A 24,106-nucleotide genomic window follows, 5' to 3' on the forward strand; every position below is an offset into this window, starting at 1 on the left:
AACATCCATCATTAGAGTGGGTAGTGATTTTTGGGTGAGGAAGAGTTCTTGAAGTCTCTTGATTTCAGGTATAAGATAATCACTTATTGCACACCAAAGGATGTTCAAAGATTTCGGGAGTTTATTACCTGAGGGATCCTTATCAGAATCTTTCCTGGCACCGAGGCACAACAGAAACGGCAATAAAATAGCCACAGAACACATTGCTACCACAGGAAGTCCCTTGTCTAGAGGGATTAGCACACTAACCTCTCAGTGGATGAGATGTATGAAAGAAAAAAATGCTGAATGCTGCTGTTCAGATTCAGCAATGAACTGCAGATCCCAGTCTGATCAGCCACCATATACAGAAAATGACCGTGGTGCAACAGAAATTATTCTCCCAACCAACAACCATTTCAGAGCTTAAACCAGCTCTGTCTTATTAAATTTGTTGCGCATGCAGCTCATTAATACCATCATTAAGAACATGAACTGTTGCCTTGTTTTTGTGTCTATGAGAAGTAATTACATTCTCCTTACTAAATTTCAGTACAGCATTGTTCTTTTTGTTTTTCACCAATAACAGCAGTCCCATGGAACTTACAGTTCATATAACCTTTATTTGTAAAATAAAAGTGTTGTGCTCTGACTTTTTTTTTTTGGTGTGGCATTTTCTATTATTCATACATCTTATGCACATGCAGAAGCATTAAGTTATTAGAAATATTATGATATCTTGAAAATACAATAGAGCCCTGTTTACCTGCAGAGTACTGAATTTGGGGTCAGCTTGGATAAACGAGATCTACTGCCAATTGAGACACCTCAATGATAATGAGATGTAACCACTAAGCTCTGTAAACAAAGTTTTGCAATGCTTTCCTGAAACCTTAAAATACAGGTTAATTATAAAAGTAGGGGGAAGAAAAAGGATAATTATGAGAGATTTAGTCACCATTTTTAATCATGGGGACTCACTCTGGCAACTGGACTTGGAATTGTTTTTCTGTTTAATTTACAGACGCTATGGTGTCACCTAAAATAATAAATTAGAGTATTTCCCAAGGCACCCCAGTTTACGGTAATTATAATAATGAAATACCATGTAAATTATTGGGAGTGTTATTTTTCTTCTAATTAAAGACAACAAAAATAAGACACTGTTTTTCAAACAGTTAGTATATAACAAATTATCTAGCCTGGTACTTTGAAGTACCGTCAATAGAAAGGGGGTTAACATGTCAAGAAATGAAGATTGTTTTACTATGTAGGACTTATAGGACCCAGGGACCATATAAAGAAGTTAAATTTTGTAACTTTTTCAGAATTTGCTTTTTTTACTTCAACAGCTTCTAGAATGAATGATAGATTACCACATTTTAAAAAATTTTGTAGTTAAAAGCTTCCTCTAAGACTAAATAGTTCAGGAATCAGCTATTTGGCTATGACCAAGAGTGGTCACACAGTATATAAATAATCATATCTCTAACAGCTGTTGATAGCAAAAGAAAAAAACAATAATGAATACTACAAATTATTTAGCCATGGTCTTTTTTTTTCCCCTCCCTTACAGTCTGGTAAGTTCTATCTATTCATGAAACATTATCTGTGATAATGTATGCCAATAAACTTTCCCATGTTGTGTAGTACCATGCTCTCTATTTTTTGCTTCCAAATACTTGCCAACTACTACGGAATGTCTGTAGTTTCTATGGATTTCTACCATAAAATACAGAATTAGAATTATGGTGAATTGCAGAATAACTACAGAAGTCTTTCTTTTTTTTTTTTTTTCAAAAGTATTTGTTTTTGATTGGAGATTTCTCTGAATTTTATTATTCCATCAAGTATAAAATGATGTTACGCAAAGACTTCTTCAAAGAATGAATATTGAGCTGAATTTGAAATGAAATAAAGCAACCTTGTTGTTGGTAGCCATTGTAAAGGTTTGCTTCGTTTGGCTGTCTGCATATCCACAAGTTGAATCCCCAGGTGGGCCTCTATATGGAAAATGTTTTAATTGCTGAATTGAAAGAAAAAAATTGAATGCAGAAAAAGTTTAATAATTTATATCAAGTTTCTTCATGACATTTTTCATAGATAAGTTTCTACAAAGAAAGTGGAAGAGGGATTTAGATGACAAAGCAGTGATAGCATTCTGTTCCCAAAAATTGAAGAACTTTCATTGATTTTGTGAGGAATATTCACGACAAACAGGCCCAAACAGGCCCGACAAAAGGCTACTTTAAATGTTCATTAGAGCTGGATGAATGCCTGATATGGTCAAGTTGAAGAAAATAAGGAAATTGATTTCAATTTTTAAAACAGTCATGAGGGGGAAAAAATTGAGGTGGTCCCCTTCCCATCAGTGAACATTGCCACTGCCACTACAGAGTGGCTTGGTCCCAAGGTTGGCAGTGTGGGCATGTATGTTTTTCATCAAATATTATATAATAAACTAAAGTGTTTTCCATTATTTCAGGTGATATTTTATAATTTTTTTATCTGTTTTCTGAGATTAATTTCACAAGATAATGCTACACGCACAATTTTTATTCATACTAGAACTGATACAGATAAGGAAAATGCATTAAAATATTATTTTCATCTCATACTTACATTTGTAAGGTATCTGATACGTCTTCCATATTACTGAATATTGGGAACAAGCACTTTTTAAAAACTTAATTACTACAGCATTTATTCAAAATGAAAGAAAACAACACTTTTTTTATTATTATTAAAATACGGGGCAAATCAACGAAATATCAACAAAATTTGGTATGAACATAGAGGCAACAACTTATACCATACAACAATTGAAAGTACTCACTCATGATCATGAGTAATGTCCATAAGAGCGGAAATGTCCAAAATTGTTGTTGCAAGATGACACTCAAAATAAGGCTTGATAGAATGTATGATCACCTCTAACAAACCACAAGTTGTACAGTTAGTCATCATACAGTTACTGTTATGAGAGAGGCTTTTGCCAGAAGGCCTGCTGCTTGCTTCCACTGGAGAGAGAGAAGCTACTGTAACCAATAACAAGTTGCATGTATGTGACTTGTTATTGCTCATAGTAGCTTCCAGTAGATGACCAGCCTAACAAGATAGCTCATAAATCCCTGTGGAAGCTCCACTCACTTTTGCATCAAAGCGGTTCCAAGATGTTTCTTTAGAGTGGTTGGAGTTTTTTACTTCCAAACGCATCCTAGACGTATTCATTTGCAATTTAATCTAAAATTCTCACTGGCAAATCCATGCACTAAGTATGAGAAGTAGCAGGAAAATAAAATGAAGCAGTAAATTTATAGAAAATAAAAAAATGCCTTAGGGGGACTCCATCAAATTGATTCTAAAAAGATCCATGAGTCAAAAAAATTGTGACTCACTGCTTTGATGGCATTCGTCCAGCAGTTGAGCTCTATGTAGACGAGCATTGTGACTGTTGTCATGCATAAAAATGAACTGAGAGCCAACTGTGCACCTGTAAATTTGCTTATAGGGCTTTACAATATCTTCTCTATGTGTCCAATGGATCAGGAAGTCTCTGTCAATCACATGGAGCGATGATGTGTCTACCCAGATCATGAAATTTTCGCCACCATAGCGAATACATTTTCCTGATGTTGAAGGGATGATATCAGGTCTAATTTCCCTTAAGATCAAGGTATGCAAGAATCAGGTCTTTGCTGAATGTAGACTCATCTGTCACTGAAGATCAGATTCCCAAACTTTTTTTATCCATTGCCTCCCACCTCTTCAGAATTTTTTTTTCAATCATCGCTCTCAACTCATAGGATTCTATGTTATACACGTAGCTTCTACTGTCCCTTGGACCATTCCATCGCCCCCCTCTTTTGGAAACACTGCCAAACATAATTTGGATCCACTGAAGTTGGGTTCAAAACAAATGCTACCTTCACCACATCAGACAAGTTTCCTTGTATCAGGGAGTGAGCGGGAAGCAAGTAGTAGGTTTTCTGGCAAAAGCCCCTCTCATAAAGATTTCAGAAACAGTAACTCTTGAAACTACTATTCAAGAACATATGCAAGGACTGTGTGGTTGTAGCAGTCCTCTGGCTATGATACAGTCCATGCCACTTAATGTGATCACACAGAGACTCAGGTGGGCTTCTTATACCAATAACTGAATGATAACTACATCCGAAAAAATCCTGTTTGCAGTGACCATACATCCTGTTTGATGAAATGGGATAAATGGTGAAAGGGTATTGGTAAAACGTGACAACTGTTTTTCTTTCCCACATAATTGGTGGCAAAATGTTCAATCATTTTGGTTTTTTTTAAATTCTAAAACAGGACTACTTTTTTCCCTTTAAAAGCTAAAATCTTGCATTTTTTTATTCAGCCATTGTGAAGTGTTGGAATGAAACTGTCTAATGTATATCATGAATTACTTTTTCAAATACACAATACATTCCATAGATTGAGAAATTTGAATTTGATCAACCGAAAGAAACTGATCAAGAACTGAAGGAAAGGGCTGTTTTTGTCATTAATTTGCCTTTACCATAGGAACGCTAATGCAAAAGCAGCTCAACACGTATATGGATCAGAGCAAATATTGCAGACCGATCAAGACATCAAGTATGGAAATGTTTGTCAACAAGGGAGGGGGAAAGAACATCTCTTCTAGCCTCTTACATAGTCTTGCAGTCTGATAAAGATAACATACAGGGAAAAAATAAGTTTGGTTAAACTTTAGCTTCAGAATGCGCAAAAAAAAATTCATTGGGGAAAAAAGATGTTATTTGAAGTCCTGATAACTACAGACAAATTTTTCCTGTGTTATGATATTAGCCCGTTCTAGTCTTTGGAAAAGTAATAACAATACCCAAATGATAACATTATCCATGATTTTAATAAAAAGCATTGACTTTTATTTCAAATACTTTTTGTTACATAGAGAATCAATCGTAATATAACAACAGTCATGATTATAGTGTAGCTATAGTTGTAGTAAACATACACACTGTCACTGTCATCAGGGCCGCAATTAGGGGGAACAGGTGGGTCTGGTGCTCCGGGCGCTGAACCAAAAGGGGGCGCCGAATTCCCCTTTAACTGCTTCTACATTACAAGGGCGCCAAAATGCTGTCTTGCCCCAGATGACAACGTATCTAGTTTCGGCCCTGACTGTCATAACACATAATAGGGACGTATTTATTCAATACCCTGAAGCGGTTCTTTGTTAGGCTATTCTTGGTCCACTAGAGCAAAGGGAGCAGTGGAAGACGAATGTTTGGTATCCACTGGAATAATGTATTCATCGCTCTATGGGCGAGTCCATTCCTATTGCACGCGTTCTCATACTGGCTTTCTTTCAGGTGAACCAGTATACAGTGATATATCAGCTAACGAAGATGATTCGTTCCGGAATCATGTTTGTTAGACTAAATCTTCGTTATCCGAAACACGATTTTTAATAGGTTTCTATGGAAAATCGTTTTATTCATTCCAGGCACTGTCCATAATTTAAAGATAAGTCTTTTAAAATACCATGGAGCACTATAAAAAGGCAAAAACTGCTCGAAGGCTGAAATGAACAGCTTCAGAATTGGCTAAATGAGAGTGTATAATACTTCATCTTACGTATAATACTAAAGTGCTAAATACTTCATCTCCTTACAGGGAGATGAGGTACTGGATAGATCGTTAAATGATCTTCAATACCAGCTAGGGCCGTCTTAAGAGCATCATGTGCCCCCGGGCCAAGTGGTTTTTCTAAAGCCCTACCTGGAAAATTCTCGAAAAATTCAACTACTCGTTTATCGGAGGCCCCTCTTCTCTTGAGGCCTCCGGGTGAGCCCATGCGTTAAGACTGCGCTGACACAAATAGTGTCAACACCAGCTTCAGTACACTAAAGCTGGTGTTGACACCATTTGTGTCCCCATTCATTTGTGATTTGGTCAGCACATTTCTTTGTCAGATACAGGCGGATGGGAAAGATAAGCTTTTGGAATATCCAGACTGTTTTCAATTTGACGCTAATAAGAATCTTGCACTGAAATAACACGTGCTATGAAAGCATGGGCTCCATGTTTTTTAGTGCATTATCTAGTAGCTAATTCCTTCATTCACATGGAATGATTCAAACTTTCAGAAAGAGAAGTGGAGATAGATTTTGGGAAAAGATTATGATATGGACATGAGTTGGTTAACTGGGCTCATGTGACAGTGATTCTGTTGATTGACAATAAAATTCAGATCACGATCAAGGCCGTCTTAAGAGCGCCATGGGGCCCCGGACCAAGGGATTTTTCTGAGGTCCTACCAGGCAAATTTACATGTATGCTGCACAAAAATTTCAACCATACCTCATTTTTGTGAGGCCCCTCTTCGCTTGAGGCCCCCAGACCATGCCCGGGTGGGCCCATACGTTAAGACGGCACTGCTCACGATGCTACTGTATTATGTTAGCGCGTGCATACATATCAACGATAATATTCGCCGAACCCGTATTCGTTAACTGAGACAGAAAAATCACAAAAAATCTTCGTTAGTTGAAAAATTCGTAAGCCGATGCACGATTGTACATTCATTCATTCAAAACGAGCACAACTCCGGTTTACCGCCATAATTACTTAATTGAATTGTGCCGGAAGTATGTGTGTCCTCAGGCCGCAACTAGATGATTGGTTAACCGGGGCAAGTGCGGATTTTGGCACCATCTTGTAATGTTGGAAGAGAGGTTTGAGAATAAAATTTGCGCCCCTTTTGGTCCAGCGCCCGGGGCACGAGACCCGCCTGCTCCCCCTAGTTGCAGCCCTGTGTGTCCTAATAGTCTGAGTGCGTATCTAGTGCTGTTTGAATTTTCAGTGCTGCCATCTATGAGTGAAGTACAATGAGATAGAATATTTGTGTACCGTTCTAGGCCTGTTGCTCTCTGTGGTGAGACTTTTTAACGGGGAGATCGGCTAGCATTCACGCCTCGATATTGAGAACCACAGAAAACCAACCTCAGCCGACCACAAATCAGTATAGTGATACCTTGACTAACATGTGCCTTGCCAATAGTTAGTGTTGCTAAAAGTTAGTGTTGGTTATGTTTATAGTGTGAAGTAAAAAGATCTTCGGTATTTCATCTTCCTAATAATTCTCATTTATCCAATTGGAAGTTGTTCATTTCAGCCTTTGGTCAGTTTTTGTCTTTTTTGTAGCACTCCTTGGTATTTCGAAAAACTTATCTTTAAATGCTGGGCAGTACCTGGAAAGCATTAAAAGATTTTTTATAGAAACCTGTAGGAAATCGCATTTCGGTTAATCAACGTGATTCCGGGACGATTTATCTTCGTTAGCCAAGGTATCGCTGTAAAGGAGTGTACGACAGATGTACTCGCACCGAGTTTCCACACTCGTGGAAATAAGAATGAATATATAAAATCATAATTTTGTGATCGTAAAAAAAAGCTGGGCTTCAATTGGGAAAATGATCATGAAAATCTAAATGATATAAAGCAGTGATTTCCGACCAGTGTTCCGCAAGACCTTTTTTGAGGTTTCACGAAATTAAACATCACACGGAACCCTTAAAAATCTTAGAGCTCAGCGAACTTTAAAAGAAAAAAAAAAACTTTCTTGTTACTGATACTCGCGTAAAGCTGTTCTTTATTGGGAATTTTGAGGATTATGTCGTTTGGAAAATTTCAGACCATTCGGGTGACTGAAATACTGAAAAAAGTAATCCCAGTAGTTTTCCTCTCTTGGCCTTGTCGGTCACGATGGAAATAATTCAAGATAGGCATTGTACTGCAATATGTTTCTTTAAATTACTCTCCATGTTAAAAGTGAAAGCATATGGAAATATTCCCATCACTTTATATGAGGGAACGCACTGAAAATTTTGTTTGAGACTCCATACCCTAGATGACATAACGGTACTTTCACTGATGAATCAAAGAATAATATTCAAAATTACTTTTGATTTCGGTGAACAGCCTCATAATCCTCAAGGGTTCAACGGAACAGCTTCATACCTAATAAGAGTCCCGCGAGAGCTTTATGTTGTAAACCTCTGATATAAGGAAAGGCAGCGAGCTTTATGCACTGTATATTCGTACAGGGGCGGCTCGAGCTCCCCTGCCGCCCCAAAGACAACCCTGTTGGGAGGCTGAAATTGCTTTATCCTCGGGTACTCTGAAATAAACCAGATTTTTTTTTTTATCCGTCCAAAGTCACATGCAATTGTTTACCGAATAAAATGCTCTTAACCACAACTCCCATTTTTAAAGAAATCTGTCCTGTTTTTTGGTACAGGGTTCTTAACTGTGCCAGATAACTTTTTACGTATTACGGCGAGGGGGTTCGGGTGCTCTAGGCCCAGGGCAAGTTAGAACCCAAATTCTTTCTTTGCCTTTATTTGACCGCTCCTGAAAATGCGGGGTGGGGGCAAGTGTACATTTTGATGCACCAACCCAAAATGCACCTCGTGATAGTCTATTATTGTTTCTGATATCATGGGCCCCAGACCGTGTCTGTTCCCTTAAGTTAACATCTTCGTTATCAAGGAATGGCTCAAAAGAGCAATAGCGCTGGTGTGTTGTGAATTTATATTATTGAAAATTAAAAAAATAATAATTATGTGCCTAAAAAAAGCCTAGGCTGCCGCCCAGGTGCATAGATACTTGGAGCAAGTATCGACACCCGGAGCAAGTCGTAATTTTAGCGCCCCTTGCATGTAGAAGTAGTAGTCAAAGGGGAAATTCGGCGCCCATTCTGGTCCAGCGCCCGGGGCACCAGACCCGCCTTCTTCACCCTAGTTGCAGCCTTGATCGCACTCATTGGGCATTTGCTTCAGCCACTCCTGTATTCGTACTGCGAAATAACTCCACGATTATTTCCGCACTGGGTCCAGTTTCTAGTAAGTGCGGCCCTGACCAATCGGGTGTGACTGGCGTAAGCTTATCCTATGTGGGGGGGGGGGGAGAACGTACCTCTTAAGTGATGGATGAGAAGGGCCTTAACACGTTGATGTTAGATCATCCGTACTTTGACTATGACCACAGTATACCCTCAGTGGCGGATTCCTAATTGCGCTCGAATGCTTTCCGCCAGGTCTGGTCTCAGTGAGTCTAGCAGACAGTCAACTGCCAACTCCCAAAATATGTATAATTATGTTATAATAGTGGTTCTCAAAGTGTGCGTCGCAGCTCCCTGAGCTGAGGCGTCGCCGAATTTTGTCTTGGCCATCGCAGCGAGTTTAGGATTGTATTGATGCCTGCCAAAGTAAAGATTACTCACGCGACCGTCTGAGAGCATCGCGAGTACAATTTATGAATGTTGGGACGCATTGGTGTACGTGGTGGGGGGGGGGGTTCTAATCCCCCCTCAAGCCGAAATTATAGTGTTATTTTGCAGGAAAAACGTAACCCCCCCCCCCTCCCGAGAAAATTCTGCGTACGCCTATGTTAGGACGAGCTGGTAAATGATCACCGAGGCAGGTAAATGTCGTCCAAGTATTGCCAAATAGCCACTATATAGTAAATTATGACAGTCATCATTTTCATGTTCAATAAAATTATGGCAGATGGAAAACGATGGCTGAGTAAGGGCACTGGTTAATTAAGGCTTAGAGAAAGTAGCCACCGTTAAATGATGATCAGGGTAAGGGAATGGAATATTTACGGGGGACTTAGAGGGGTGTAGCCCAGGGTGGCATGTTTAGATGGGTGGCAAATTTGAGAAATGGGTGACCAAGAAAATTAATAGAATTAGAGAAGGGCGCGACAAAATTTGTATAAACCTCAATAAATCCGCCTCTGCCCAAACAGTAAGGGACTAGGTTAGCGAGTGACTTAGAGAGTTTGCAAGCACGTGAAAGATCAAAAGAGTGACCCATGAGCAACCGGATCAGTGAGTGACCCATAGCGTTGCAAGTGTGTGAATGACCGAAAGAGACGACCAAGAAAGTGTGAAAGCATGTGAATGACCAAAAGAGTGATCTAGAGCGTGTGGCAAGCTTGTGAATGACCAAAAGAGTGATCTAGAGCGTGTGGCAAGCTTGTGAATGACCAAAAGAATGACCCAGAGCATGTGTAAATGATCAAAAGAGTTACCTATAAAGCATAGCTGCCAAGTCTCCCGAATTTTAGCTTCATCGCTCGACCTCCCGAAAAGTTCTTAAATCTCCCGAATTTTTACAAAAATCACAAAAAATCCCTAATTGTCCCTAAAAATTCCCTACTTCGTTAGCAAAAATCCCCGCTTATGAAAACAATCCCTAAAAAATTTCTTGTGGGGCATCAAGCCTCTTTTTTTTCCCTTTCGAAATGACGTCACACGTCGTAAATGGAGAAATTCCCTTTTTAAGGAAGTTTTACAAACTCTCTGATGGTAACAAGGAATTTGTTTGTCTTATCGTGCAGGGAAATGGCTTAGCAGCCAATAGTCCTGGATAATAATTGAAGATTATAGTGACGTGCATGTGGTCAAAATTTCTTTTGTTGAAGTTACGTACGTGCGATATAGCAAAACATGAATACTGATAACTTATCAGTGATAAGCAAAAACATTTAATCAATTTTAAAGATACTTATTCCGATGAATTTTTAATTTCATCAAACGTTCCAGAAGAGGGCCGACTTTTCCTTTTTGTACAAGTTGTGTTACGGACATAAACATCAGTCATGGAAAGACTGCCATCATCACTCATGTGAAATGAAAAAAAAACATCAAGCAAGTGTCACAAGAAGTCAAGTGTTCTTCAAAAATTGACGGTTTTCTCCATCTTCCGATGATTTTGGGGTCATTCGCGCAGAATGTCTGTTCTGAACACAATATTTATTTTCACATCATTGAAGTTTTGGCCTCAAATTTCACTTGTTTTTCGCGTAGGAATTTTATTCAAAAGGGTTTAACTTCCATGTGTGTAAAATCCCTATTTTAATTTGACTTCAGTTTTTGAGTAGGGATTTTATTCCCTACGTTTTAACTTTTATGTTTGGAAAATCCCTATTTTATTTGGAAAAATACCTTTCGTATTTATTAGGGAGTGGTTTTAGCATGAAATGTACGGGTGTGCGCGGAAATCTCTCGAATTTTCATTTTCAAAAGTTGGCAGCTATGCTATAAAGCAAGAAACCATGTCAGTGAGTGATCAAACAGTGTACAAAGCATGTGAGTGACAAAAAGAGACTTATGGCCGTATTCACTGACAGAATTTAAACTACAATCACAGGTTAAAGGATTAGAGATCGACACACGGATTGGTAAAAATCCTGAATTTAACCAATCTGTGCTGATCTCCAATCCTTTCACCTGCGATTGTAGTTTAAATTCTGTTGTGGTGAATACGGGCGTTAGAGACACAGGTGTACTTGTAGCAGCAGTTGGGGTGGGGGGCGAAGCGTATTATAGCACCGGTTGGCGAATTCGAAGAAAGATTAGTCAAGAAAATTGAGAATTTAGTACTAGAATAGGAGAAGGGCGGCAAAATTCATGTAGCCCCCAGCCGGAAAAACAATAAATCCGCCTCTGGGGCAAAGGAGTCGGTAAATAGTCGCCAGGAAAAGCGAGCCGCAGGGGTCAAAATTTTGAGAACCACTGTGTTTATAAAGTACAGTAATAAATTCTACTTCATTTTTTAGATTTCAAGATTTAGATATTAAGATTTAAATTTGTTCATAAAAACTCAGAGTACACCTGGCCAAAAAAATTGGCACACAATTAAGGCCGTCTTAAAAACATCCTGGGCCCTTCAATTTCTTACCCGGTGTGACATGTTTGCTTTGGAAAATTTTAACCAGATCTCGTTTTCACGAAGCCACCTTTGCACTTGGAGTTCCCGGGCCCATGCGTTAAGACGGCACTGCACACCGGTTGCGGAACGGAACCCTGTTTTAATCTGATGATGCTATAAGGGTTTCTTTCATCATTCGTAGAGAAATTCATTTTCTTTTTTTCCTCCTCTCTTCTGTAGAATTATGAAACAGCATGCCATATAAACCAAAATACACATACCTAGGTACAATATGCGAAAAGAGAAATATGCTAGAGCTCGATTTTTCCAAATAAAAGTGCTTCATCGTCTATGAGAAACGAGTGTGTCATAAAGTTTATAGGTAAACTTTGCACGCGAAAAAATAATCATTTCATATCATCCGCAATTCACCGAGGTTGAGAATATTTTATTTCACATACTCGTACCATAACAAACCGAATTTTCCAAGAACATCCATTATTACGAGTATTTTAATGTCTGGGTTTTTCGACCTACATTTGCCAGTCACGCGATGGACGTACCCAAAGCTACAGAAAGTCTGATCGATTGCGTGCTCATTTACAATTCGTTGCCGGAGAGTCTGGCTTGTCCAGACGATCGGATTGTGATATTTGGAACGCTTATGATTCAGCCTTTATCTCATCCATGATTAATTCCGAATTTTTTTTATGCCGATGTATGATAATTTTGTGGATTTCCCTAAAAATTTTAAAACGAAGAGGGCTATTGTGTAATTATCACTGTATATATTATGTATTTCCCCCCCTTATTCTAAATTATAATTTTTTTATGCTAATATTTATTAGAACAAATATTTGGTGTGTATAACTTATTCTCAGACTTTCTTGAAATTTCGATAGCAATTAATGAAAAATTGAATAATTATTTAATCTTGGAAGTATGTAATTTGGAATATGCAATTGTGTACCATACAGAGAGCTATTGAATTCCATTTCGGTAAATCCTTCTCCACAGAAGTGAAATGAGTATCATCTAGGTCATAGTTTCCTAAACTTTTTGTTACATCGCTCCCTTCTTCAGAGAAATGTTTTCTCTCATCGTCCCCCAACTCAAGCAAACCTATAGGATCCCATGTTATACTCGTAGCTTCTATCGCCCCTCGGACCTTTTCATCGCCCACTTTGAGAAACACTGATATAGGTTATTTCGCTGTGATCTGAAGAGGTTGTAATCAAAGGAGCAAGGTCTGGTGATTATGCTGGATACGATAATTTTTTTTAGTCGTATTCAATACCGTTTTTGCTATGAGTGCGTGCGGACCGACCGTCCTTCCCTTTCCAGTATTAGACCTTGTATAGTTAGCAGTGTTACTCCATTCTGCTGTGTTGGTCGAGTGGTCATAGTGGCGGACTCGTGTCGCGAGGTTCCGGGTTCGAACCCCACAGTGTTGGTTGGCTGAAGTTGGTTTTCTGTGGTTCCCAACTTCAAGGCACGAATGCGAGCCGATCTCTCCTTTAAAAAGTCTCGCCACAGAAAGCAACAGGCCTACAAACAGTACAACTATAATTCAATCATAACACATAACTCACTCCACTTCTGAAATATAGAAGGCAGCACTGAAAAAAATATAACACTACATACGTACTCAGACTAATAGGTACACACACAGTTGCACTTCCGGCACAACTCTAAGACGACTTTTTTTGCGAAGATGACGGTGCTTCCCCAACCAAACTCCGAGAATAATAAAAAAAAAACGAAGGAAGAGAAATACTCTTGTTTTTTCTATTATTTATACTGAACGCATATTCTTATACTATCCCATAGGGAAGGGGGAAAAAGTTATGTTTCGAACCAGAGGCACTGACATGAAGAAAACATTGGGAGGAGGGGGGCTGAAAACTGCCAGTTATCCAATACATACGGGAGCATTGTATGTTCATTATTTTTTTTTCAGGGGTTGGAAGGCTCAAACAGCCTCAGTGCCCAGGTTTCGGCGTCTTTTTTATATGTTTCTAACACCTCTCCTGTTATCAAAACGTGAACAATAGCTGACTCCACCCACTGACTGTGGATCGACAGGTTGGAGGATGGAAAACATGTTCTCTTACGAAAAGCATCGTTACAAACGTATTTTGGCTCATCATTGCCAAAATAAGATTTTAAGGAGGCGAGATATCTCGTAATTGCCACTGAGAGGATTGAGAAATCATTAATACGTTAGGGAATACACAGAGAAACATTTTCCAGCATGCAACCAATTCGATAGAAATTTCTCAGACGAACGAAGTGCATGTGCGATTTATAGTAGTAGAGTAGGTTTCGGTTTAAAAAGTATTTGATGACTACACAAGTAGAATAGCGAACATAATTGCTGATTTCCACTTCCAAATGAATGAACACCACACACCAAACATAATACTAATCATAGCTACACACACGCTGATTCATTTATAACTGATGTTCAATTATTAAACTGTATATGATGTTCTTACTTTCTTTTCCTGTTAGAATCATCAGCCATGTAGTACAATTCATACCTTGCATTACTTATCCCATAACAAACTGCTATTGACCCATTTCTTACTATTCGTTCAGTAGCAGAGGTGTGACTTGTAGGTGTCATTGCAGCTGTTATTGCTGACATATAACTGACATTTAGATTCCAGGTGTTCCAACATAGCTTCACGGTCAAAGCTCGAATTTTGCGAGATAGCTTCTCTGTACATTCTTTAAACTAAAAAATATCAAGCTGAAAATGATTTCCGATTGGATTATATGCATATGATGTCTAGTTGCTTGAAAAAGTATTGACAAGACGAGGTCATAGAATGTTTTTTCACCGAACGATGTGGTCGGCAAAATACAATTTCGAAGTTGATTGTACAAAAATATGCATGATACCAACTTTCTGCTTTTTTACAAGGTTGAGCAAGTCCGATAGTTTTATTTTTTCTTTGATGAGTGATGCGAATTAGCCTCAGTGTGACACAGCATTGTGGAAATAACGAAAGCGAATCGAGTACGGTCAAAGACTCCTAGATACCTACTACCTATTATAGTCTATTTAGGAGGCTTTGATACGGTTCAGATTATCTGCAATTTTATACGTTTGTGGCAACCATGTGAACAACACGAAAATTTTGAATAAACTGAAGAGCCAAAAAAACTGGTACAGGCATGCGTATGCAAATAAAGAGATATGGAACCAATCAGAGTTCGGCGCTGCGGTCGGCAACACCTATATCGGTTACTGCTGCTACAATGGCAGGTTATCGAGATTTAAGTGAGTTTGAACGTGGTGTTACAGTCGGCGCACGAGAGATGGGACATAGCATCTCCGAGGTAGCGATGAAATTTGGATTTTCACGTACGACCATTTCACGAGTGTACCGTGAATATCGGGAATCCGGTAAAAAATTAAATCTACGACATCGCTGCGGCCGGAAAAAGATCATGCAAGAACGGGACTGACAAGAATCATTAAACGTGACAGACGTGCAACCCTTCCTGCAGATTTCAATGCTGGGCCATCAACAAGTGTCAGCGTGCGAACCATTCAACGAAACATCATCGATATGGGCTTTCGGAGACGAAGGCTCACTCGTGTACCCTTGATGACTGCACGACACAAAGCTTTACGCCTCGCCTGGGCCCGACAACGCCGACATTGGACTGTTGAGGACTGGAAACACGTTGCCTGGTCTGACGAGTCTCGGTTCCAATTGCTTCGAGCTGATGGACGGGTATGGAGACAACCTCATGAATCCATGGACCCTACATGTCAACAGGGGACTGTTCAAGCTGGGACCCCTGATACAAATACAACGCCACAACAGGCAAATTGCCCAACGAGGTGGCTGACTTAAGACCATCATGGATCCCCGAGCCATTTTTTGGAGGCCCTACCTACTACTACACCACACATGCACCCCCCCCCCCCCGCGGAACCCCCCAACGAACCGGTACATGCGGGAATGTGCGTGTACGTGTAGTGCAACCTGACGTAAAGTTTGTTTCTGTGTAATGCTTGTTATGTGTAGTGCTGTCATCTGCCCCCAGTTTTTCTAACTATGAGTGAAGTGTTATGGTTGAATGATTTACCGTTGTAGGACTGTTGCTCTCTGTGGCGAGACTTTTTAACGGGGAGATCGGCTCGCATTTGCGCCTTGAAGTTGGGAACCACAGAAAACCAACTTCAGCCGACCACCACTGTGGGGTTCGAACCCGGATCCTCGCATCACGAGTCCGGCACTATAACCACTCGACCACCACAGCGTACGTCTAGATACGACTCTGACAGGTACGTAAGCATCCTGTCTGATCACCTGCACCCATTCATGTCCATTGTGCATTCCGACGGACTTGGACAATCTCAGCAGGACAATGCGACACCCCACACGTCCAGAATTGCTACAAAGTGGCTCCAGGAACACTCTTCTGTCTTTAGACACTTCCGCTGGTCACCTAAATATTCAGACATGAACATTATCGAACATATCTGGGATGCCTTGCAACGTGCTGTTCAGAAGAGATCTCCACCCCCTCTTACTCCTACGGATTTATGGACAGCCCTGCAGGATTCATGGTGTCAATTACCTCCAGCACTACTTCAGACATTAGTCGAGTCCATGCCACGTCGTGTTGCGGCACTTCTGCGTGCTCGCGGGGGCCCTACACGATATTAGGCAGGTTACCAGTTTTTTTGGCTCTTCAGTGTATCTTGCGGTGACTCTGTTCGTTGCACTTTTCCGTTACTCTAGAAGTGTCACGAGACACCGGTTCAGAATCACGGCCCTATTACTAACGTTCGATATAATTCTATCTTCCGAATTTCCCGGGACGCACTTACCCTATCTTCACAACATTTGGAAATATCTGCTTTAACAATTAAATACGTGCACAAAGTAAGCTAGAATTTGCTATACAGTCTGTTTGAAATTCCAGCATTGTTTTGTTCACTCAATTTTTCCAATCAGTTATGAAGAGATTTCACCAATACCGTATAAAAACATTATGAGAGCGTAAAGGGACTATAGCAAACTCTCTTTGCGGTCCAGAAGTTTTTTGGCATTTCGTTGGTGAGGTTCGTACTTAATAGTGCCTTCCCCGCAATGTGAGGAAGGCCCCTGGAAGTTTGTCCCTTTGCAGTTTTTGTATAGCTTGTGAGTTTTGCTAAGAGACGAATTCATAGGGGCCTTTGTAACAATGAAGTACCGTTGCTGATGACCTATGTCGAGTCCACCTTGAGGATTACAACACGTATTGCTAGAAAAGGTTATTGCAGATATGTCCTATAGTAGAGAGAAATGAGTATATAAGACAAAGAGTACAGGGTGTCCGGATCAAATGTTCCTATTTTTAAGCAGTTCCTATACTTTACAAGAAGTTGGAAACGGGCTGCTCGGGAAGAAAGTTCTACCCGTGCGGGACGTTTTTTGTCGCTCGACCACGTTTCTTTGGTCACCAAATTTTTTTTTGCCTATAAACTTGGATTTGGTCACTCTCCTAGACATTACCTCCTAGAGCGGCGGCCATACGCATCGCACGGCTCAAGAGCCACCTCTGGTTGGAAAGGATGAGAAAAGTGTATAAGTTGATAGCAACACTCAAAGTTTTCGTAAAAAAAATTAGTTCACTTCCACATGCGTTACTTCTGTTGCCCGGATGAAAAATGACCCAATGGGCATATCACACGAAATCGCTTACCTTACATTCATTTTGAGATTGTTTCTTTTGCACTTCAAAAATTGCATAGGGATTTTCTAAGCCTCAAATTCGGCATTAGTACCTTGTTGCACATTGGATGTTGCCTTATTTAAAAAAATTATCCCGGAGTGGAAATCAGGTTCACTGACAATGTGAGGAGCTAACACATCCAAAAACAATTTGCACCTTCTCTTATGGTGACACCATTTTTTGTAGTTTTCTCCTTTGTTTGCTCGTAACAATTACAGGGTACGTAATAACGCTTTCAGAAAATTTTTCGTTAAAATTCGCGAAAGTTGGACAGCCAAATTTTTCTAATGTCGTCACCCTACGTGACATTAATGATTTTTAATCGCTGTTTGAAATTAGAGACATTTAATCGGGATACCCTGTATTACAGGGTGTTTCAAAAAGAATCATCCGATTTGAAATGCGTATATTACGAAAAATATTGAACGTAGAAACTTAAGATTAATTTTATATTACATAGCTAATCATAAATGTTTTTTTTACAAACCAAATTAGAGGTGCTCAATATGTCCACCTTGGGATGCACCGCATATGTCTATACGGTAGTCAAATTCGTCCCAAACTTTTGTGAGCATGTTTACATCCACTGCGAGTGGATTTCTGTGTACTACGTGCGAAACTGTTGTATGCGCTCCACATTTTTGTCTGACATGCGAAGACGGGCAGGGGATTTCCCTTGACACAGACAACCCGAGTCTCGGAATTGTTTATACCATCGCCTAATGCTTTGAGCGGTAGGAAGTTCAACACCAGAGTATTGTCGACGGAAAGCACGATGAACAGTTGTTATGGACTCACACTTCGCGAAGCTTAGAACACAAAACGATTTCTGTTGTGCAGTCGCTATCTTGACAAACACTGAAGTGGCGGCCGAAGGAAGAGCGTTAGTGCCTTTGCTACCTGTCGGCAACTGCGTGAAACTCGAGATTTTCCTCTTTCTACCTATACATTATTCGATCAAAACGGATTAAAAGCTGAATAGTTACGATTTTAAATCGGATGATTCTTCCCTGAAATGGATGAAACACCCTGTACTTTGGGGGTTCATATGGTCCATGTGCGTCTTTTCTTATTGTACTGTGAAGATGTCTGATGCAGACACTTTTCAAGCCTCTACATCAGACCAATTTATTGATGATCTGATATGTATATATATAAATTACGTAGCATTAGGCGGGTTTCTCCAATATAGCCAAAATATGAGTAGAATTTTTGGTGTGCCTATCAAGATGCTGAATTTATTTGATGATCAGTGTTATTAAGAAGATACAAGACGTTAAAATCATGAAAATAAAGGTTCCTGTTTCTTTTTTAACATTAAAAAAATAAAAAATGGCGAAACATGCGTAAAATATTCTAAAACAAACCGCATCAAAATTCGTTTGTTAGTTTGTTTTCTATTCCGATTTTTATACGGTTGCCAAGAAAATAATATCTTCATTTCTCCATGTTTGTTTTTCGTCACAAAACTGATATTCAAAATGTCCCTTGTGCAACAAATTTCGTTCAATTTACTCCAAATTTGGCATACTTGTTTCTCTTATGATTAGTGATAACTTAGCATCCATTTATAAATCCATTGATATTTGCTGCATGAAAAAATGGTTTAATTGTTAAAAAAGCCAACAAAATTGACGTTTTTAGTACCATTTTCATTTTAGTTTCTATTTTTTTTCTTACATACTCGTTGGAAAAGTCTCAAAATGCAGGCTTATAAATGTTTGTGTGTGTCTGGAAGCAAAATATGAATGTGGATTTCGTCAAAATAGGAAACCCGGGTCGAATTTCGTTTTATTAAAAAATTTAAAGTTGGGACATTTAAATTTATTTTAAATATAAAAATTTTCCAAATTTGATTAGATACATAAAAATGCACATTTACTGGGGTTTTTTTTTTTTAATGTTATTTATTTACCAATTGCTCTTGAAAGCCTTCCAAGGCTCAGTATGTATTTAGGCTATTTTTAAATAGCCCTTAAACACATTGGCAGAAAATATTAAAGAAATATAATTTTTCATTTTGGACGTCCCTTGTCCCCTTAAAGCAAAAGTGGGGCCAACACTTTCGAAAACGTTTTGGGGAATGCGGGTCACTTCATTGATTTAGAAACGCTTCGCGAACCACTTGAGTTATCTGGAAATTTTCCGCGAGTCACTCAGGTGATCTGAAATGTGGTAAAAGCCACTTGAGTTATATATAAAAATGCAACGGGCCGCTTAAGTGCTCCCGAAGCATACCGCTGGCGCCGGCCAGCCCACTGAAGTGAACTGGAGATGTGCTGCTGCCTGCGGGTCGCTCAATTGATCTGCATATATGGTGTTGGCAGCTTAAATAATCTGCAAATGTGTGTGTCGTGAGCCACTGAAGTAGTTTGGAAATGTGCCATGGGCCACTTAAGTGATTTAATAATCTTTCGTGGGCCACTTGAGTGGTTTGGAAATGTGCCATGGGCCACTTAAGTGATTTAATAATCTTTCGTGGGCCACTTGAGTGGTTTGGCTATTTGCCGCAGGTCACTTCAGATGATTCCGAGGCCAGCGGATCATGGATTGAGCATGTATGCCTTAATCCTTTCAGACCCGATCATTCGTTTTTTGGAATTTTCTCTCAAAATGTTTTTGATACTTAAAAAATGTATTAAAAACGCGAGTATCTTATCGACCTGGGCTACCGCGCCACTCGATAATATACTCGCTTAAAGTACCAAAGGATGTTTAAAGTTGTCGCGAATTCGGACTCGGTTCGTCATTTTCAGAAACTTTCCTGACGCAGTGGTAAAACAGAAACGGCGACATGACCACAAAAAAGATTGCTACCGCAGGGAGTCCGACACCGACCTCACGATAAGTTTAAAAAAAAAAAAAAACTGCTGTTCGGAATCGGCAATAAATTGTAGGTCCCGGTTACGTTTTTCATCTCACTTTTCGCGAAGACACTTTCTCCTGGAAGTGCCCCTGAAAACTTTCAAGTGTTGCCCCCTAAAGTTCATATTCACCCTATTCCAACTCAAAACTTACACAATCCAAGTCAGGGCTTATCTCCCTGAGGTCAAAAGAAAAAAATTCTACAGTGAGAAAAAGTAACCCACACATTAGTGGCACCATGGTCTGAAAGGGTTAAAGAAACACAATTCTAAAGTAGAGCAACTGGCTTTGCGTTCTGTGTGTGTTTGTTGTGTTATTTTTGCTTTATCCCTCGTTCTTGACCGTGAAAAAAAAAAATTTTTTTTTTCCTCGTGCGGCAAAATTGAATCAACGCTGAAGTTACTAAAGATAGGTTTTGGTGAGAAATTCTCAGCTCGAACGATATTCATTCATAGAAAAATGTGCGACGACGATGCTGAGTGTCCGATCGATATTTGGCAAGAGAAGTTGACGCATGCGCTTTTTCTGAAATTGTACCTGAAGGGTCAATGACATTGAATGCGTGCGCCACTGACCTGCACTTGGCTTTGATCTCTCTCTCTCTCTTCAAAAAAGAAAGACTTTCTATAGTCATAAAATATTCTTGGTCCAAACAAGTGATAGGGCAGTCGTAAGTATCTACCGTGGCGCATCTCTCTCTGTCTCGCTGCTCTCTTATTTTAACATTTTTTTTCTCCACTTGCTTATGCTGTATATAATGCACTCTTTTTTTTCTCAACTCCACGTGAGCCGTATATTAAGTTTTCTTTCCCCTTTTTAATAAAAGCACCTATGCATAGTTAGATTCCTAACAAATCTTTCATGGTATGACTAAATGGTTGAGGCATTAGCATCCGATTTCATGGGGCCCACTCGGATTCTTGTTTGAAAACAAAAGTTGGTGAAAGGGTTGCGTGCTATCAGATAAATGCAATCGGGTCGAAACTTCAGTCTGAGATTAATTAAGATCTTATTCACGACTCGAGACAACGCAGTGCCTGTCTCCTTTGTATAACAGTAAGTAGCCTATACAATAGGTATCCGGCATCGAATTCTTTGTGTTCGTATGATTTCCATAGTCATCGGGATCCACTGTGTATGAATTTTCTTCTCGACAATGATAAATTCATGAAATATTCCGAGAATTCTTTGCTCATATCTTTGATGCATATCTCGTGTTGTCTTTAAAAGAATGTTTTAGAGTGAATTTTTTTTTTCCGAATGAGCAAGCTCAGCTGTTTTCTGTATGTGAATTTTTTTTTAAATAACGCGATCTTCACGTATTCTCAAGAGACCCATAAAATCTGTCCAGGGAATTCGTTAGTGTTAGTAGACATACATGCCTGAACCGGGATTCGAGCCCAGACCTGCACAGCCAAGGCTAGCGCGCTAACCACTCTACTGCCAGGTGGCCAGATAGGTGTTTAGATAGCTTTGTCGTCTATTTTTCAAACTAGTGACAGGGAGCCGCGGCTGGCAAAAGTTTGATAAACACTTTTGTAGCTGATACGAGAACTAAGATCAGTCAAATTTAGCAGTCGGCTTTATTGCGGATCTTGTTACCAAGTTAAACCTTAGATATTATTTTTGGCTTGGTTAATGAATGACTGATTTATTCGTGTTTCAACTACGTTTTTTTCCCACAGTTATCTGAGGACGGAACCAACCAGTAGGCTATCTAGCAAATCAAGCCTTTTTTTTATGTGTTAGTCCAAGGTTCAAGAAGTAGGAGATTAAGCTTTCGGGTAAAAAAAAAAAAAAACCGTTTTGCGGAGAAAGAAGAATAAGCTACACTAACTCCTCAATCAGTGAACGATGTCCAAACAAAATTCGAAGATATTACTGTAGATTCAGAATTAGGGTCGTACTTTCGTGCTGCTGTTGTTGTTGAGGATGGACAATATGCTCAGCGTCTAGAAATTGGTAAAGAAGGAAATCACCTTTCACACAGCAGTAGCAGATGCTAGTGAAATGTCTTTTAACTGTGTGTGTGTGTTGGTGGGGGAAGAGTGTTTGTTTTGTGTATTTCAGCTGTCGTTTTGTGCCAGTCGAGTCCATCTTTCTGGGGAAAAAAGGGGGTTTACGGGGTAAATAATCGGAGGGGGAAAAATTTCTTCACAAGGTTGGGTTCGTCTTTCTCTCTCTCTAGTGATGTTTTCTAGTGGTTCACGTTAGCGACGCTGTGGAAAAGGGTCGGCGTCTGGAACTGATACCGTTAGTTCTCGTTTCCGCGAGTGAAATCGATCGAACTTGGCTGATCGTCAAACGTGAGTCGCGCCGCGCCCAGCAGCATTCTTTCTCTGGTTCGTTCATACTCCTCTTGTCTCTCCAGTCAGACCGACCCGAGCTAGTTTCACAGAATTCGTCTGGTGCTGCGGGATCCACTTCCCCTCCCCCATCGGAGTCTTCCTCAGATAGTATATCGTGAGATATGGAAAACGAACTGGTGGAGTGTCACGCTTCTTCAGAGCTTGCAGTTCTCTCTTCCCCCGAGGTGACAGACGTGCTGGGCCTCTCTGAGGATACTTTTTTTGAACAAGACTTGAGAGACGGTCACGTTGAGATCAGCACGGATCTATCACAATCCCTTGCTTCGGATGATGGTTCGGAGGTGAACCCTGTTAGCACTGATAAGGAAGATGAAGATCGAGCAGTGACGGGCTCCTCTACTTTCTCCATCCAGTGGTACAAACAGTTGCAAAGTTTTCCTACTAATCGGAAGAATAGTGAGCTTGAATGGCTGAGTGAGGCTCGAGGTAGCATTTTTTTTCCCCTTTAAGATAGTTTTTTTTCTCGCTCTTGAAGTATTAAAAATAATATAATTTATGTATAAAGCGAATTAATTTAGCTGTCTTGTGCCTAAAATGGTTGTGCTGGGGCAAACATGATAAAAAATAAATAAATAAATAAATGCAAATTCATTTAGGAAGCAGGTATTTTAGAGTAACAACAAGTTTTCGATAAATTCATGAAAGAGAAAATTCATTAAAAAGTCCCCCCCCCCCCGAATTTTTACGTTTACGTTGTATGTACAGGGTGCCTAAAAAGTCTTTTAGGTCTGGTTATGGATATTGAAAAATGGTGAATTTTGGTTTTTAAATATTTTTGTTATGGTGTAGCTATCGTTGAATGACTTTCCTGGAATTTTTTTTAAAATGTGCATTTGTTAATTATATATATATTTTGGAAGTTAATTTAGACAAATTTTGAACATTCAAAAATTCAAATCTAATAAAAAATTGTTGAATTTGAAGTTTTAGAATGATGAAGGTTTTGAAAATGAATTTGAGGCTTATCATAAAAAATGCATCAATCAAAACACATCTAGGTAGGTCATTGCAAAATAATGATTGTGCAAAGTTTTTTCGAGGGATTTTTTAAAATAACTTTCAATGCGTTGTTTTATTTCATTAATAGCTGACTCTAAACCTGACCATGGCCTTGAAAGTCTTCCAGTGAATTTGAGTAATTTGAAATCGAAATTTGAACAGTACAGAGAGGAGCATCACTTGCCTTCCACTACTGATGTTTGTACTTTACAGCGTTCAGCTAGTGTAATGGCGAGATTAGCCAAGTATGTAGCTTCTATGTTTCAATTTTACTTGATAGGATTAAAATTAAGTATCCATTTTTAATTTTTTTTTTTTTTAGCAACAGTTAGAATTCAATAACAACCCAGTTCATTTCATTATTTTACCATTAAAACTTATCTCTGTGCAAGTAAAAAGTAATTGAGTAATAATTAAGTTAAATGAAAACTCTGAAACAAAAAT

At 39.4% G+C, this 24,106-nt stretch overlaps 1 protein-coding gene across 17 annotated transcripts in view; it reads left to right on the plus strand.

Annotated features, from left to right (window-relative positions):
• The window catches only part of LOC149085162 (uncharacterized), a 152,415-nt gene that overhangs the window by 102,022 nt on the left and 26,287 nt on the right, over positions 1-24,106 (plus strand). For all 17 annotated transcript variants that reach the window (XM_089233018.1, XM_089233017.1, XM_089233022.1 and 14 more), the window contains one exon: positions 23,751-23,907. In XM_089233018.1, coding sequence (XP_089089144.1) covers positions 23,751-23,907 — 157 coding nt within the window. The remainder of the gene's footprint in view (positions 1-23,750; positions 23,908-24,106) is intronic.

Source organism: Pholcus phalangioides, unplaced genomic scaffold (assembly GCF_987345545.1).
Source record: "Pholcus phalangioides strain wild (caught in Gottingen) unplaced genomic scaffold, Ppha-v1.0 ptg000007l_1, whole genome shotgun sequence".
Taxonomy (NCBI): Eukaryota; Metazoa; Arthropoda; class Arachnida; order Araneae; family Pholcidae; genus Pholcus; species Pholcus phalangioides.